General features: G+C 34.7%; 3 protein-coding genes across 5 annotated transcripts; 1 reads left to right on the top strand and 2 right to left on the bottom strand.

The window, feature by feature from the left end:
• Window positions 315-3,690, bottom strand: LOC18596175 (uncharacterized methyltransferase C3H7.11). 3 transcript variants are annotated; one of them, XR_001928557.1, is made up of 9 exons: window positions 3,381-3,690; window positions 3,009-3,098; window positions 2,744-2,848; window positions 2,363-2,470; window positions 2,141-2,212; window positions 2,008-2,058; window positions 1,570-1,632; window positions 1,350-1,425; window positions 315-656 (listed from the first exon to the last, which is right to left on the bottom strand). XR_001928557.1 is itself a non-coding variant. In XM_018123789.1 (9 exons), the coding sequence occupies exons 1-9, from the start codon at window positions 3,597-3,599 to the stop codon at window positions 620-622; spliced, it is 825 nt and encodes a 274-aa protein (XP_017979278.1). In that variant the 5' UTR covers window positions 3,600-3,688; the 3' UTR covers window positions 315-619. The 3 variants fall into 3 exon arrangements, 2 of the variants coding, with proteins under 2 accessions (XP_017979278.1, XP_007024545.2); XM_018123789.1 differs by having other exon boundaries at window positions 1,566-1,632; window positions 3,381-3,688; XM_007024483.2 differs by having other exon boundaries at window positions 1,350-1,474; window positions 3,381-3,686.
• On the top strand, window positions 4,483-5,544 carry LOC18596174 (mitochondrial import inner membrane translocase subunit TIM23-2). The gene has a single exon (XM_018122587.1). The coding sequence runs from the start codon at window positions 4,625-4,627 to the stop codon at window positions 5,186-5,188; it is 564 nt and encodes a 187-aa protein (XP_017978076.1). The 5' UTR covers window positions 4,483-4,624; the 3' UTR covers window positions 5,189-5,544.
• Window positions 7,416-13,219, bottom strand: LOC18596173 (dihydrolipoyllysine-residue acetyltransferase component 2 of pyruvate dehydrogenase complex, mitochondrial). Its single transcript, XM_018123805.1, has 19 exons — window positions 12,960-13,219; window positions 12,605-12,683; window positions 12,145-12,221; window positions 11,879-11,973; window positions 11,729-11,769; window positions 10,943-10,998; window positions 10,787-10,861; window positions 10,569-10,661; window positions 10,125-10,364; window positions 9,931-10,003; window positions 9,683-9,774; window positions 9,246-9,331; window positions 9,087-9,162; window positions 8,657-8,724; window positions 8,503-8,569; window positions 8,322-8,417; window positions 8,120-8,222; window positions 7,941-8,036; window positions 7,416-7,832 (listed from the first exon to the last, which is right to left on the bottom strand). The coding sequence occupies exons 1-19, from the start codon at window positions 12,996-12,998 to the stop codon at window positions 7,762-7,764; spliced, it is 1,623 nt and encodes a 540-aa protein (XP_017979294.1). The 5' UTR covers window positions 12,999-13,219; the 3' UTR covers window positions 7,416-7,761.

The raw sequence follows: 14,495 nt of genomic DNA, 5'->3' as shown, positions 1-14,495 counted from the left end.
AGTTGCAGAATTTATATCTCGCTAGGTTCGGATCTAATGCAGACTTTGCAAAATTTCAATTGGAAAAATCAATAATTTGTTTCTCAGTAAAATGTCAATTGGAAAAATCAACATTATATGGCAGTCACATAGCAGAAGACAGAGCAATTATTGAGGGGGCAAAAGAACTAATCCTATAATGCCACTTCTTGGGATTTCAAAAGGGATCTCTTTATTTGAAGAGACATTAGGCACCATGTAATCTAGTATTGTATTCAATAATAGCCAAGAGGAAAGATTTTTTTAGTTTGGGTGAGAGGAGGGAAGAACAATTGTTGAATGCAGAGTTGAATATCAACAGACAACAGCAACAAGGGAAAAACGCATCACAATTGATTGGATATATTTACATCTTTTCCATCCATGAATATGGGGTCAATGCAGTTCTCATATAGGTCCCACGTAGATCCTCACATCATGGAGGGTCAAGATTCAGTTATCATACATTTGTAGTGAACAGATGTTGGGAATACGTACCCGACACAAAACACTCATACCTGGCTAATTACTGAGCATTCCACATATGAATTATAAGACTGTCATCTGGGTTGCAGAATTTGAGCTAAATCTGGACAATATATCAACCCGAGTTGTTAAAAACAGCTCGTATCCAATGCCTGGCAATGAAGATCACAATTAGAATAGAAGAAACTGAAAACGCCAGCAAAAGAGAACAGCATAGAGAAAGAAATGAAACTAGTTTGCCTCCTTTCCTTGGAGTATAGCAAGTTCTATTTTTTCCCAAAACAGAAAGGATTAGAAATTTGGTTCATAAATCAAGTAATTTATGTCAACTCTCCATAATGCATTTTCTTTCATCTTATCCTGTCAATAATTTTCCTTTGCTACTTGATGACACCTCCAGCAATCTTTGCTGTTCTCTTCTACCTTACCAGCAACATTCATTCAATTAATTTAAAAAAAAAAAAAACATTCTTTCAATTAAGAAAACACAGAGTCGGAGCACAAAGTCAACAGCTGACAATGGTAGCATGCATTATCATAGTCATGATATTGAGAGGTGCAGATCTGATTCAAAGCATTAGCTACACATTAGTAAGTTCACAGGTGGTCATGAACACATGCAAGCATATACTCATCTGTTATCTCTAAGCCAAAAGTGCACTATAGTACTGAAGACATGGGAACATCTTGGCAAAAGAAATAATCAGAATGCAACTGTCTCCATCAATGAAAAAAACATTGATGACATCTTGCTTACTTATGGCTTAGAAAAATATTTATAGATAACAAGAAGAATAAGAACAGATCACTTTAAGTATTAAGCAATAATCAACTACTAAGCATACCGATCCATATTTATATTCCTGTGATGATTCTTGATTTGCTTGTTGTATGTACTCATATCTACAGTGTTGAAGCCAGCTTGCAAAAATAAGGTTGACAAGAAATCTTCAGAGAAGTAAAATGAACACTGGAGAGGAGAATTTAACAACCATAGGGAATCAGGCAATAAGATGAGTTTTGCTTATGAAAAAGAACTAAAATCTGTAGTGACAACATACTTACAGTTCCATCACCTCGTACATAAAAGCCCTCGCTTATCATCTGATTCTTGTTTTCTAGCTTCACCTTATAAGTTGAAAGCATGCAACAACAGAAGAAAGATGCATACTTTCTTAATTAAATTACTCTCTTGAATGAAGAAAAAGGTTTCAAAAGAATAAAACAACCATGCATAGCCCTGAACACGATAAAGGTTCCAGCCAAGTAAAACAGGGGACAACAGATTATGATCTGCTATTTCGTTTATAACGAGTACCATGTGTAGCTTGAATGGAAAGGAAATTAATCATCTCAAGAAAGCTCCTCTTCAAGCAATCCAGAAGAAACATGTTACGTGGCACACAAGGTAAGAATGAAAGAACTATATGATACAATCTGCTTGCATCAACAACTCTGACATATGAGACTGAAGAGGAGTAGATGTCTGATTACACAACTTACTTGAGCAAAATCTCCAACAGCATAATCTCGCAAGAGAACATATCCATCTGGCTGCAGGCAGACAAAGCGGCCCATTTCATTTAGAGTGAAGGATATATCCATACAATCACTATAAGTAATATCTTAGGTATACCTTTAGTACTCTTCTAATGTTCTGCAATATCAAGGCCATTTTATATGGAGAAACTGCAGACAGCATAAAAATCTGCTTAACATGTTAGTTTTCATATAGGCATTGCACTTAACAAGCAAAGCACATGAATAGCGTCCTTTCAATAATCAGAAAAAAGTTGACAGCCCATTAGTGACCAGATGCAGGATCAGAAACCTCCAAATTGGAGATTGCCACACTTACCAAGGTAATGACATCAACCGAAGAAGGATTAATCCTTTCAAGTAGATTGTCAACTGTAACATCATAGACAAATGCATTTACCCGATCTTCTTTAAACTTCACATGTGACTGCATTTAGTAAAGAAGTAGAAGGTATGAGTATTCCTGCCTTACCATCTGAGAAACAACGCACACCTCTTTGCATGCTGAGCATCATTCTAAATTTAACAATTACCAAACCCAATAGTGTTTTATGAACATCTTATAATAAGCATACATGCAAGCTAAATGTAAGTCTACCATGCCATAAATATCCAATGAGAGCACGAAATAGATCATTTGAACTTCTGAATAAAAGATACTTTGTGTCCCAAATATTCATGGTAAGCAAAGGTTGAAAACCTTAACAAGCGCGACCGCATGAGGTGAGATATCACAAGCATGCACATAAATTTTGGGATATGCTGCCACAAGTGGAAAGATGGTATTGCCAGCTCCACAACCAACCTGTCACAAGAAGATTGTCAGTTCAATTACATACAGCAGCAACTAAGCTTAAATTAAGCACCATGGTGAAGAAATGAAAAACCTTGTTAAATTTGAACAAACAGGGATCATTGACAAGGTAATACAACAGTATTTAGAATGAATGAAGCATAAAGTGTACCTCTAAAACAACTTTGCCATTTGGGGAATGAGCATCATCAGATAAGTATTGCCCCCAGTCCTTCTCCAAGTAATGCCTATCCTTAAAGAACTAAAACAACATAACAATAAAACCCAAAAACCAAGTAAAATGCTTTGTCCTTGACAAGCTCGATCCTTTTGGAATGAAACAAATCACACACACACACACAAAAGAAAAAGAGTTTTCTCAGTAAATTGCCCACAAATGTCTGTCCAAGATGTCTCCAGAGAAATGGCACAATTATCCCAAAACAGAACTTCAAAAAAAGCGTTTTTAAACATACACCAAAACTCAAAAGAGTAAACTTTGCAATTTCTTTTTTCAAAAAAAGAAAAAAAGAGAAGCAAAGACCGTGTTTTTATGGCGCTTGTAAAAGTTATCCCAGAACTTGCGGGCGTTTTTCTGGTAGTAATCATCCAAGTTTGGATATCTGCGCCCAGCTTGGATGACCGCCGGACGAAAATGCCGGCGGCATTGATGGACGGTCGAGATTAAGTAAATTGATGGCTTCAGGCGAGAATAGATGGGGTCAATTCCGACTGCTAGTGCTAGAGCTGTAATTTCCCGCATTCTCGCGGTTCTGCTGTTTCTTCTACTTTGCTGATATTAAGTTAAAGCCCCGTTTGGTTGATGTTGATTTTTTCTTCTTTTTTTTCTCTTTGCAATGGTAACTAAATCAATTTTTCATTTTATTTTTCATTTTGTTTTTTGGGTATACTTCTTGACTTCTTTTTTTTTTTTTATAATTGAGAAAGGAAAGATTCCAATCTTCCTCTTTAAATAAGAAATTATGCATCAATTAATGACTCAAATACTCATATGCGTATATTTTTTGACTCTTTCCCTATGGTACTAGTACCTTTGAAAATAATTTTAATTTTAAATTTATTTGGAGAGTAACATATGATTAGATAAATAAAAATCATGCATCTTTAATCGTAATTGGGCTTAATTATATATTTATTTCTTTTAATATTTTCAAAATAAATTTTTATGATTTTAACTTTCTTAAAAGTTTTATTCTATTCAAAATTTTAACTCATGTAATTTGTTACATTTTTTTCAAACATATTACTCTTTACGTTTATTGGTTCTATTTTTACTGTTTACTTGTAAAATAATTTATATTTATAAATATTTTTTATTTTTCAAATAAAAGAAAAAGATTAAAAATTTTTCAATCTTATAAAACGAAATTTTAATATTTTTTTACTGAGTTCATTAGGTAACTTTTTTGAAATAAATTATCAGAGACATTAAAAAAATTAAATTTGTGAAAATTTGAATTCTCCATAATTTACTAAACACACTTAGATTAAATTAGATTAGTATATGGATGTTTTTTGGGTAAATTAGGATTTCTTGCCCTTTATTTTTCTTACGGAACTTCTTTGAAAAGGCAGAGGCTGCTAAACCGGTTTCCCGGTCCAGCCGACTAATAAACGAAAAGAAAAAGAAAACATAAAAGCAACAAAACCTAAACGCAGACTCATTGTTCCGCCTTCTAACACCGCAAAATAAACAGAAAACCACCCTTTCTCTCCCATAGACCAAACCCTAGCTCGAAGTCTCGAACAACGCAACTCACCCTCACCATGGCTCATCATCATGGTTCCGATCCTGAAACCGACCCAAACACTCGACTTTACAACCCGTACCAAGACCTAAACCTTCAAGGGCCCATAACTAACCTTTACAAGCTCCCAACCTCCCCTGAGTTCCTCTTTGCCGAAGAATCCCTCCACCAACGCCGCTCTTGGGGCGAAAACCTAACCTTTTACACCGGCTCCGCTTATTTAGGCGGCTCTCTATCCGGCGCAGCAGTCGGGCTCTTCTCAGCTCTCAGGAACTTCGAGCAAGGCGATACTTTGAAGCTCAAAATCAATCGGATCTTGAATAGTACGGGTCATACGGGTCGGTCTTGGGGAAACCGGATCGGGGTGGTGGGCTTGATATATGCGGGGATGGAGAGTGGGATCGTGGCGGCGACTGATCGGGATGATGTTTGGAGTAGCGTGGCCGCTGGGCTTGGGACCGGAGCTGTTTGTCGGGCGGCGAGAGGGGTGAGGTCGGCGGCGGTGGCGGGTGCGCTTGGTGGGTTGGCGGCAGGGGCGGTGGTTGCTGGTAAGCAAGTGTTGAAGAGATACGTGCCTATTTGAAGGAAAAAAGAAAAGGAGGAATATTCAGTGAGTTGATATTTCGGTTAAATCGAAAATTTTGATGGTGGTAGATTAAATTTGGAAAGAATGATACTAGTTTTTGCAGAAATTTGATTTACGTAATATGTGAATTTATGTGATGAATAATGGTACTCGAAGATTAATGATTTTTGTAACTTTTTTTCTCCATTAATAGATCGGTATTCGATCAAAAATGTTTTACCTTTTTTTTTTTTATGCTCTGTTCCTGGGATGAGTTGGTGATTATACTTCTCTTACTGCAAGTGGAGTTTTATGTATTGTTGGTAAAATGTTATAGTGATGGTATGGAAGAGAAGATGCGGTGGTATTTTTTCTGTCAGGTGTCTTCATATTCATGGTAGCTATGTTTAAACATGTTTGAAGTAACTTGGTGATGATTAAGTTGGTGTCGTCTTTATCAGGAGAGGGTGGAAAGGAAGGGTTAAGTTCATGTTCGACATTCAACAATTAGTTGAACTTTGTTTGAGATTCTTATTGCATTTTTTTACGTTGTTACTTCATTGCAAAGATGATAGTAATAAGGACAACATGTAATGATGCACATGCAACCTTGGATGATTGTTGTCATGTTCTGATGCTAGCTTGTTTCCATGCATCTGTCCCTCCTCTTTCCCTACTTCTAGGATCAGGAAGTAGGTACTAAGGTTAGCGCTTAGCAAAGTTTATGAACTGATAAAACAAAGGAACTGCACAAGCTTAGCTTGTTTTAGGTTTTGAAGTCTAGTAATCAGAAAAACTATTTAGTAATAGAACTGTATTGAGGAAATCGAATAGTAGTAATATATAAACATTGATAATCATTTTCCAGAATTGGTTATTTGTAGCCAATGCAAGCAAACCAAACAATTAGAGATTCAAGGTAGATGGCATTTTGTAATTCTCTAAGCTAGTAGCTGTTTTGGCATTGCTAGTGGTAATGGTAATGGTGTCTGAGTGCAGCCAGAGAAGCATGAGCTGCCCAATACTTGTATCTGCACGCTTCTACCTCTTTTGTTGTTGCTTAACAGAAAAAATCTGTCAGCTTCAGAAACACCTTCTTCTTATCCCCTTATTAATTTGAAAAGATAGATTATATGTTGAATTAGTTTGTTATGGTTCATGAAAGCTTTAGGTGGGATGATGGAAGGTCTAGTTGTGCTTGACAAAAGTTTGGAGGAGCTGTTGGGCAGCAGTTTATTGCTTTCTTCTTGCATCCCGAGAAGGAAGAAAGGGAAACGGTTTTGTCTTCGTAATTTCAGGACATAGGTGTCAACTCTAATGCAGGAGATGCATTCGAGCATTTGGTTCATTGGTTGGTGCATTTATCTCATGTCTAAAAAGCAGAGCTCGAATCTCCCTCCCCCAATTATAGAAAAAAAAAAAAAAAACTCTAATGCAGTAGATTACCAGACTGTAATCTTTCATTGTTGAATATAACTCGGATAGTTTATTTTTTTCCTCTGTTTTCTCTTTTGGGACATAGAAATTTTTTCTTAAAAAGAAACGTTCTTGTTGGAAAAGTAATGATGTTTCATATTAGTCTGATGATAAAGCGAGGCTATACTGGAGCCGTCCTTGATCACGTATTTTTCGAATTAAGGAAACCAACTTGATAACAGCAAATACGCAATGGGATTAACTTATTGCCTACCAACATACACACATCAAAGTGAAGCGAATGCGTTTAGCATTTTTCTATTGTTGCAAAATATCAGACATCGTCTATCAATTTTTATCTAATGCGCAGTTCAGTCCTCAAATTCTAATTATTTTGCCTTGGTTACTTCTAAAAAGATAAAAACTTCAATGGTCATTAAGAGAAAGAGTTGAAGAAGGTACATATAATGATTAATGACCAAATATATTTTTATACTAAAAAAATCAAGTCAGTACTAGTACATCTTTTACATATCTTTTTTACTACAAGTTAAACAATAAAAGAATTTTTAATGATCTGAATCATCAAATTTTTTTCATAAGAAACTTTTAAATAGATATTTAGTTAATAACAGATAATAAATGGGACTGGTTGCCTTTCAAAAAAAATAATAAATGGGATTGGTTGCAAGACATGACAAAGCATAAAAATCCCACAAATGGGGTAATGGAGAACAGACGTTTGAACTTGAATTGATTTTGGCATTTTGCCCCTTCTCAAAAGTTATTGTTAAGTAACACAAAATTGACACTTCGAAAGTGAGATGTGTTGATCTTAGAATCACCCAAATTCTTAGAAAAATTCATGGCATAGCATGCCTAAACTTGTTTAATGGAGACACTAACTATATGGAAGGGGTTATTACACTCTGCAAAAGGCAAAATTCCAGTTCGCAGTTCAGTTCCTCATTGATGATCCCATCTTTCTTATTCCCAAAAAAAATCAATTTGGTTTTACAGTGAAACCACTACGGCCGAAGAAAATTGCTCAGGAATACATGCAACAGGTAATTGAACTCGGATGAACTGCTCCGATGGCATTCAAGCCCACATGCAAATTGGTCAATGCAAGGAAATGCGTCTAAAACAAAAAGAAACAAGAACCCCCAGTTGATTTAGAGCAACATTGATTCTGGATTCTCAATGTAGCCTTTGAAAGCTTTCAGCCATTCAGCACCAATTGCACCTATAAAAACAGCAAGTGGAATTACTTAGATTGTCTATCTAAATGAAACTGAATAAAATTTGACTTAGATTAATCATAAACTACTAGCACTTTAATAGAATTACATACCATCAATAACACGATGATCACAGCTTAGAGTTACAGACATAAATGAAGCAAACTTGAATTGTTCAGGACCCGAGCCAGGAATAACCCTCTTCTCAGCTGCTCACAGTAAAGTCCAGTAATTATGGAGAAGCAGAAATGAATATAACTTGATGAAAGCCAAAAGTAAGTACAAATCTTACCAGACCCAACAGCAAGAATTCCTGACTGAGGAGGATTAATGATGGCACAGAATTGCTTGATACCAAATGGACCTCCCAAGTTCGAAACTGTAAAGGTGCCTCCCTGCAAAGAGAAAAACCCAGCATGTAAGCACTCATATATGAGATTAGATAATCATCATAACGCCAATTATTATTCATTAACATAAAGCATACTTCAGACCTCATAATCTTCCGGTTTTAAGCTGTTCTCCTTGGCTTTTTGGGCCAAATGCTTGACCTCCTCAGAAATTGAGGACAAACCTTTCTTATCAGCATCCTGCAATATGTACAATAAATTTACAACTTAAACTAGAAAATTATTTATAAAAAAGAAACAGCAACAAATTGAAACAATTGCTCACTCTGATCACAGGCACATAAAGCCCATTGTCTGTCTGCACTGCTACATTAATATTCACATTGTTATACCTGAATTGGAAGCAAAATGCCAACATGTCATGATGATATGCATTATGCATTCATGAATTAATCATATTTTATGTAATTTATACTCACTGGCGGATATAGTCATCTGTCCATGAACTATTGCACTGGGGAACTTTTCGGAGAGCCAATGCAGCAGCCTGTAGTTGACAAAAGACCTCTAAGTATCTTAAATTTAAATTGCCTATTTTTTGCAGTATTCTATTGGTATTTCAGATAAAAAAGGAGAATATGCACTAATTTCTTATTTGCAGAAGTAGTATATTAGCATTTAAACAAAAGCAGCCACTTCAGACCATTTTAGGAGTAAATATTTCCAAAAACACTTCAGTGATTTGACAAAGAAAGTAATACAAAACCTAAAGAAAAATCTCATGAAATGACTACGGTTCGCATGGAGGAAAAGGCAAGTAAATATGATGAGGTGACATAAGCGACAAAATTTAGGATCCACTTTGTACATCTCAACGCTAAGTAATTATATGGATAGGAAGCTGTCTACCTTAATTACAAGATCATTGACAGATATACGCTTCCCACCTGAAGCTTCCTGTAACGAATTGAGTTGGCTCCGCAAACTGCATACAAAGAAACAGTTTAAATTTAGCAAAATATATCAAATAATTACTTACTTTTTAAAAAATTAAGCACTATTACTTACTCCATAAGTTTGTCAACACAGGTATCCACCGTTAGATAGTAATGTGGGATAGTCTGCTTTGAGAATAATAAACGTGATGCTGTGACCTGTCAAATTTATAGCAGAAATTGGACTCACAAAGCACATTGGTTATGAAAGAAACAAAGTAATGGGATTAAAATAAGGAGAAAAGAAAAGGGCCCGGAGAGACCCAACTTCTCTGCATTCTTATGCAAAGAGTCAACAAAACAAAAAGATAGCTAGAATCTGAGACGTCATTAAGTATAATTGAATTCAGATTACTACAAAACTAGATCAAATGCTTAAATTCTATGTGCAGAAACCATCTTCTATGAAGTGGATCCAAAGAATAAAATACATGTACCATAAAATGCTTAACAGCTAGCATCCATTCAGACTTTCATGAAACTATAAAAAAATGACAATTTTTCACATACCTTTCTTATCTGAGAATGAGGGATATCTACGTAATCTAGAGCTGCAACTTTAGTTTCCATTGCCTTAGAAGTAGGTGCTGAACCACGTGAACCTACATGACAGGGAAAACCCTTCAATAAGCAGAAGATGTGACAATAATACACCAATAATCCTATTACAGAATAAAGAAAAGGCAAGAAGCCACAAAAAAAAAAAGAAAAAATTACAACAGCATCAATCACTCGGTACAGAAATTTAATTATGATACCCAAGTAATCTTCAATATCAGCCTTTACGATGTGTCCATCAGGACCTGTTCCTTTGATACTTGAGAGAGGTACCTAAATTTGCATCCCAAAGGAATGGAAAAAATTAGAAGGAAAAAGTTTGATAGAAATAATTAGATACTTATAGCATGTTAACGAACAAGAGAATTCCAGTCACGGCAATCATCTTACTAACTTTGTGGTCTTCGGCCAATTTTCTTGCAAGAGGACTTGCAAAAATGCGATCTCCAGAAGGAGGTGAAATAGGCTTGGTAGTCTTAGGCTCTGGTGAACTAACTGGTTGTTCAACAGGCTCCTGCTTTGGGGAAGGAGCTGCTGGCCCTTTTGCTGCAGGAGCACCAGAATCTGATGCTGAAGGACTGTAGTCCTTGAACTTCGCAATATCGTCCTCCTCTTCAACAGTGATGGCAATGATCTACATAAGACCACAAGAGCAAATAAATAGCAATAACCACAAAAATATTCACATAAATTGTATTTTACTCTTGGAATAAAGAAGCAACAGACAGAAGATCCAAAAGGTGCACAGCCAAGACGCATCTCCTCTATTTAGTCATATTGACTCCCCAATCCACAAAGAAGAGATAAATATATGCACATTAGTCTCCCAAATCAATACCTCACCAACTTTGATTTCTTTTGACCCATCTTCCTTTATAATCTTGGCAAGATAACCTTCTTCCATGCATTCCATCTCAACGGTTGCTTTATCCTTCAAATAATAAGCAAAGTTATAAAATAAAATACTGATTTCCAGATATGAAAAGATAGAAAAAAAAAAAACAAGAACGTTTATCAAGTGCTGCAAGTTCGTCAATAAACAGAAGAAGGCCTTACAGTTTCAACTTCACACAGCACTTCACCGGGAGTCACTTTATCACCCTCTTTCTTCAACCACCTTGCAATATTTCCCTGCATTTTGGAAATAGCACACTTAGCAAAAAACAACAGAATTTTTTATGATATTCTACAAAGATCCAGAAAGGTTCACACCTCCGTCATCGTGGGTGAGAGAGAAGGCATTCCAATCTCTTGGTGAGGAGGGAGGCCTGAAAGCAACTTCGGCGTATTAATAATATTGAGTAAGTAACACAACAACATATGAAGAAACAGGAAAAAAGCAACGTAAGACCCTAGCATCATTAATGCAGAAGGGTTCAACTTAGAGACCTTTCAATCATCATTCAAACTGCCATATGCTCAGCTATAATTTTACCTAACATGTAGACTGGCATAAAATACTGGAAAAACCCAACACATGCTAAATAAATCCAGGATTACCTAAGTGATGACACTATCAAAACAAACATGGAAAAGAACAAGCCGTATAGCAATGCCTTGTAAAAAGTGAGATGCAGAATGTATTATAGTTGTAATTGTAATGACTGACTTGTTAAATACAGTATGCATCAAATTATTTATAATTTATAAACCAAACAGAAACAGTCCATATTACACAGTTTTATCACCCATAAACAAGAAAACCCTGTAATCTGAGCCCTCCCATTAGAAAGGGTATTGAAGCCACAGAAAGAATTAATAATAATACAATCTCACATCCCCTATCATGGTCTCAACATAGAAGGGTCCTAGAAAGCAACATCAATACAGTCACAGTTTAGCATTTAGCATGAGGTGAGCACTCTAATCAGTTAAACAAATATTCTTGTACCAATCAGTGCCAAACTTTTTACCATTAGAAAAATAACGGATCCTTAAAAGAATACAAAATAGTATGATACCAACACAACCTATGATATTTAAAGCAATAATCCATACCAGCATCAGATGCATATCCTCTCCTTGACTGTACCTGCGAACTGATAATGGATACAGGGAATAGATTTAGATGCTTTAAATGATTATGAAAACATAACCAGGAAATAATAATTTGTTTATTAAGGTCACAAAAAATACAGGAAACAGTACCATGTAAGTTCTCTACCGTATAGCAAACCACCCACTGGACTTCCCAATCTCATTGTTGTCCTTGAAAGACTATTCTTGGATAAACCAGATGATACCTATGGAACAAGATTCGAAACAGTTAGTGTTTGCCAACTGAATCTTAAGTTCAATTAAGAACATAATTTCACAAGCAGGGGAGAGTATGCAGCAGAAAATATGTAAAAAGTGCAACCACAGGACTGCAACATCATTGCTCCACTGGTGGGAAAAGAGAAGGGCGCACTTACAGGGCTACAGGCAACAAACTTAGATACCCTCTCCCTTTCTGCAGGCACATAACCAAGAGGATGGGTCTTTCTAACATCTGAAAAGGAACCAGCTTTGCTTAAAATAACATAAACAAAATTTCATCCACACTCTTACGCTTTCAAAGTGCTGACAAACTATTACCTATCACTAAGTATAATCACAAATTCAAAACGAAAATTAGCATGCCAACCAGGTGATATGAATGAGTCTAGCAAAAAATATGAGAAAAGCATATACTTATGTCATCTAATAAACCTAAAATATTTACTAAAGGCAGCTTGCTGGGAGGCTTGTGAGGCAATTTTACTGATTTGCACTTTGAATTAGTAGATTAAACATATGTCCAAAAACAGCTCTTATGTTTAAGGATGGATAAATAACTTGATATGTGAAACAAACAAGAACACAATCTTTATATCATCGGCATCCTATATGTACCTTCCCTTTTACAAACAGAGGATAGTGCACCATGGGAAAACGAACGAACATGCCGCATTAAATTAGGAACATTTCTTAACTGTAATAACAGAAATTCAAAAGTTAATTCAAAAACAAAGAAACCAAGAAAAATAGATAAATAAAAGGTTATAACTTCAACCATGCTGGAATTACAGGAACATAAAGCGGATTCATAAATTCAGTTTATAAACACCAATTATGAACTAAAATCAACAACGATAAATACTCAAATCTAGAGAGGAATCTGAATCTAAAACTGACGAAAGCATAAACTAAAAAAAAAAAACCCAAGAAACGAATCGAGAAACGAGAAATGAGAAAAATCGACAGGTACCTTTTTAGAGTGATTGATGATGTGAGATGCATAAGCCATGATTTTCTAAGCCCCGAATCAAATTACTCAAGAAAATGAAACAAGGAAAGAGCAAAAAAAATTTATTGGGCTTTAGTGAAAGATGAGAGTAAGAGAAATAGAAGTTCGCGTTCTTTTTTTTTTTTTTTTTGTTCTTTCCGGTTTGGTAGCCAAAAAAACGTGAAGGTTAGGGTTTGGTCACAAGATCAAAGTAGATCTCACTTGACTTTTGTATTATGTTTTTTTAAGAGAACCAAAAAAAGGAAAAATGATCGCTGCCTTTATTTTTTGTTTTCATGTGTATTATATGGAGATGGTACTTATGTTTGTGAAAAACTTAAGAACGAACATTGACCGTGGATTGAGTGGCGTCGGAGAAGTGGACGGTGAAGGTTAGCGAATCTCGGGACAGTTAGGTGAGTTATATTATAGAGGATAGTTTATATGGTGCAAAATTGGGCTGTGCTTGTTTTTGGCTGTTAGTCGCCCACTTTCGTAGTAGATTTAACCAAACATTTTTTCTTTCTTTCTATTTTAGTTTAAATTCACATTTTAATATTAATTTTCGTAGTATTTCATTCAATTGCAATTCGGGTTGACAGGTCTGTATTTCTTTCTCTTTTTTGCACGTGAAGAAGGGGGTGTTGAATCAAACATAAGTAGTACAAGTCTATGACTAAGTCAAATGTTTAATACGCATACTTTTCTTTATATTTTAGTAGAAAGATATTAAATTCATCATTAAATCAAAATTTTAATTTCAATTTTACTCAATAAATATTCAATTAAATGACAGATTTATTATAAATAAATTAGGTTGTTTTAATTTATTTCCAAGGAAATAATTAATATAACCTCAAACTCAAAGTTATAAGAATTTGCTATATTTATTCATTGATATTAAGTTCAAGTGTCTCTTCGTTTGTTTTAAATTTAGATTCTAGCGTTATGCTATATTCATGTTAAAAATAATATATTTTCCTCAGTTTCTATATAATTTCACTTTTAATAATTGAATATAAGTTTTGGCTTTATTTAAATAATTTAAGTAGAATTAAATGTAGTTTAGAAAAATTAAACAATAAGGTATCGAGATAAAATCAAATAGAAGCAGAAAGAAACAAACAGAATGGAGCAAATGAAAAATTAGTAAGCCATGAGAAGAGAGCGAAAGGCTTGTTACATAAAAAAAATAAAATAAAATGTTCTTATTTTTTAAATTTTGATCAAAATTATATAAAAGTTCATTAGTTTTTCAAATAAATACTCTATCCTAAGAATACAATTACCATTAACAGAAGTTATAAAAAAACTAAAATGCTCTTTCTTTTTTTATTAATTTAAAAAATTATTATTACATTTTTAAAAAAAATTAAAAAAATAGGGAAGGGGAGCTCCAGTGCTCCCACATGGGGAGCTTTTTTTAATCAATAAAAAATAAAAAAAATATAATAGTAATTATAAAAATTAATCAATGGTAAAATTATTTTTTAACTTTATCACATTAGTAAGTTGACG

Source organism: Theobroma cacao, chromosome 6 (genome assembly GCF_000208745.1).
Source record: "Theobroma cacao cultivar B97-61/B2 chromosome 6, Criollo_cocoa_genome_V2, whole genome shotgun sequence".
NCBI lineage: Eukaryota > Viridiplantae > Streptophyta > Magnoliopsida > Malvales > Malvaceae > Theobroma > Theobroma cacao.
This window is presented reverse-complemented; position numbering and strand designations above follow the sequence as displayed.